This window comes from Engraulis encrasicolus, chromosome 11 (genome assembly GCF_034702125.1).
Source record: "Engraulis encrasicolus isolate BLACKSEA-1 chromosome 11, IST_EnEncr_1.0, whole genome shotgun sequence".
Classification (NCBI taxonomy): domain Eukaryota; kingdom Metazoa; phylum Chordata; class Actinopteri; order Clupeiformes; family Engraulidae; genus Engraulis; species Engraulis encrasicolus.
In genome coordinates this window covers 25,126,423-25,129,918 of record NC_085867.1, presented here as the reverse complement: position 1 = coordinate 25,129,918, position 3,496 = coordinate 25,126,423, and the positions used below count along the sequence as shown (strand labels likewise).

At 47.4% G+C, this 3,496-nt stretch overlaps 1 protein-coding gene across 1 annotated transcript; it reads right to left on the bottom strand.

The window, feature by feature from the left end:
- Positions 1–760: 760 nt before the first annotated feature.
- On the bottom strand, positions 761–2,990 carry foxd1 (forkhead box D1). Its single transcript, XM_063211271.1, has one exon. It carries the CDS (start codon positions 2,717–2,719, stop codon positions 1,664–1,666), a length of 1,056 nt encoding a protein of 351 aa, XP_063067341.1. The 5' UTR covers positions 2,720–2,990; the 3' UTR covers positions 761–1,663.
- Between the last annotated feature and the right edge of the window lie 506 nt (positions 2,991–3,496).

Sequence of the window (3,496 nt, the reverse complement as noted above, 5' to 3'; positions counted from 1 at the left end):
GCCTTTTGTAATAAACCACAAACACTGGTCTTTCTTTGCAGAAATGTAAATAGATTTTCACATCGAAAGTTATTGTGCTTGTGGATAATTGTTTACAGGTTCAGAGAGACTGTTCCAAAACGTGTTGTGGGCTACCATCTTCCCGGATGTTGGGATGGATGCATGTCCTGTTGGGTTATCGTTTAAGACATCCTTCACTGGTTGGGAACTGTTTTATTGCAGCCCTGTCTGACGCGCGGAAAGTTCACTTGGTCACACAAAAAACATGAAGCTTCTCTTTGAAGCCTTTTTAGTAGCGCGTGTCTTATAATCCAAAAAGGCCCAGATGCAAGGCCGCGCCCCGAAATACACACGCACACACACACACATACACACACAGATGCAATATTTTGTCATGTTGCCGAAATCATGCTTTCTTCATGCAACACCACTCTGTGATGGCATATTTGTCTCCTCAAACCAAGTGGGTTCTCCATAGAATGCCTGCAAAACACCACAAGGAAAGGCCAAACGTGCCCCTTTTAAAACTTTTTCTTAAGCGCATTAGGTGGTAAGGTTAACGATGATGCCTGCAGTTGTGTTTCTTTTGTTGATATATTTGTATAAGATTTGGAGCATAACTCTTTCTTATCATTTTGACCTTCAAGATGAGTTCACACCCTTCTCTTTCACTGTCTCTCTATCCACCTTTTTTTCTTGGGCCTATAGGCCTATTTCTCTTTCGACTACACAGGCCTCAGCGTGACGCGTCAACAGTCACTTTGGATGTCCAACTCCATGCAGCAGAGTAGCAGAGTAGGCCTACTGTGCTCAAAAGCACAACTCAATATTGATCCACAAATGTGTTCCGAAATGTCTGAAGACTAAAAATATCCAACAACAACAACACCAATTACATCATATTTGCTTTCTGATATCTTAATCGATTATCTGTGTCGATCACTGTAGCCAAATAAGCTTGGCTAACAAGATGGTTGATTTTTCAGAAACTTCATCACCTTTTAAATGATAAAGGCTAACGACAAGCCTACTATCCCACTCAATCATCAGCTGTATGCAGTAGTCTAAACAATTAATGCAACCAGTCTAAATAAGATGCTTTCCAGGCAGTTAGATTTTAGTTAAACAATATTTATTTTTGTTGAAAAACAAACCGTGTAAAAATATCACACTCCGAGTAGGTATACAATACTTGCCAAAGAATGTACAATGCTTTATTACGGAAACACACTGCATAAAAATTGTTTTGACTCTCAACTTCTTTTTTATATAACAAAGAACAAATCAAAACAAGAATAAACGTTTCAATTTGCCAAACTAGAAAAACATCGGTGTTTTGACACAAAATACATTGTTTTTAAACAAGTGACATTTTAATAGCCTGTTAATAATGTCATGGTCCTGAGGCGCCCTAGAGTGATTAACGTATCACTTTTAATAACGTTATAAGTCCGTGGGGGTAGAAATTAGACGAACACTAAACTGTTAACATAAATATTTATATTTATATATTTTTTTCACAGCGTGAACATAGGCACGAGTAGTGTTAGCGTCCGTCATTCAGCTGTTTGGCAACGAAGATAGAACAATACAAAAATAATCCTACCTTTAACACTGGGGCGTTTTTGATTTTGTCTTTAAAAGTTTGCAGTAACACTAGTCATTAACAGCCGCTAGTGCCGCTGACAATCCGGTTGGAAAAGTTCTCGACCACGGTGTGTAGTGCTGTCCCACCATGCACCACCACTCCCGGCAACGGGGGCGGCGGGTTTGGCGAATGCTGCGTCGCTAAAGAGGAAGGTAACACCGGGATCACTGGAGAAGTCCGAGAGGCACAGTGCGAGTGCGCGGGGCTCACGGAGCTCCCTATGATGCTCTCTATGGAGAAGGGTGACCGGTGGACCGGGGACGCCGACTTTGCTGTAGTCTGTACGGGAGATGAGAGGCTGGGACTGAGTGGTGGGTAGAATCGGGTCCTCGCCAGCTCTGTGGTGGTGGGCATTAGGGAGGGAGCTGGGATAAGGGTTCCACCGTGAGAGTGGCGGGATTGCTGCTGCTGCTGCTGTTGTTGGAAAGCGAAGAGTGCCGAGTGTGTGTGATAGGACTGAAGTTGGAGCCCGTAGCCACAGCCATAAGGTCCATAGCCGTACGCAGCAGCAGCGGGGAGAAACCCACCATGGTCTCGGAGCAGGTCTGGCGCTTGCTGGCGCTTGAAACGTTTGCGACGCCTGAGAAAGCTCCCATTGTCGAACATGTCTGCCGACTCGGGGTCCAGCGTCCAGTAGTTGCCCTTTCCGGGGTTCCCTGGTTCCCGAGGGATCTTGACAAAACAGTCATTCAGTGACAAGTTGTGGCGGATGGAGTTTTGCCACGCAGGGAACTTTTCCCGGTAGTAGGGGAAGCGGTTGCTGATGAAGTCGCAGATTTCGCTGAGCGTCAGCCGCTTCTTGGGGCTCTGCAGGATGGACATTGTGATGAGGGCGATGTAGGAGTACGGGGGCTTCACCAGGGTGTTCTTTGCCGGCTTGTAGGGGTCCCGGGAGCCGGAGGAGTCTCCACAAGGAGGGGAGGCGGATAGCAGCATGTCGTCCTGCATTTGCGCCACCTCGTCCACGTAGGAGCGCGTGTGGCTGTCCCCATCTTCGCCCTCGCCCACCACATCGATGTCAGTCTCTTCCGAGAGCACGGAGGCATCCGACATCTCGGAGCTCAAAGTCATGGCTCTCACAGCCGCGTGCTCCCGCGGGCTACGGCGGAGAAAGGAGGCGCGTGTTGCTTACCCTGTTGTGCTGTTGTGTGTGTGTCCAAAAGCTGGCTACGCTCATTGGAGGCGAGGAGAGCGAGGGAGAGCTGCGCCGGTCCAGGGCCTCCCCCGTGCCATAGGGTTGGGTAGCTCGCCTGCAAGGTCCTGTTTCTGTACCAAATGGAAAAGGCAGGGGCAGCATCCGTGCGCTAATGTGACATAGTGTTGGGGGGAGACCTGGAAAAGGCCAAACTGGGATTCCAAAGAGGGCGGTTCTAGCCGTCCACTATATACCAGATGCGGGATCACATGGTCTCCACACGTCACCACAGCAAGTGGAAAGAGAAAAAATAAGCCTTAAACGCCTTTGAGAAATACCTAAAGAGCCGTGGAGGATGAGAAAAAAGTTCGACTGGCTTTATGTTGGTCATCTCGGCGCGGTAATTGGAGGAGCCGTTCGGTCCAATTACCATCTTAAAAAAGATTAATGTATGCTAGAAGATTTAAAGAAGCCCTTCGAACAAAGCGCATTCTTGCGGGTAGGAACATCCCCAGCTATGATCATGCTTTTAGTGATTTAAAACGGCATATCTCGCCAATTGTGCATTTTCTCAAAGCGTTTGAATTGGATATTGCTTTTGCGCAATGTACAGTGTTGCTGCTGTGCCCATGATCTTGTGTTTATAACGTGAGATTGGAGCTCCCAGTGTCCACACGCGCTAGTACCATTTCTGCCTCTCCACGCACAGTAGT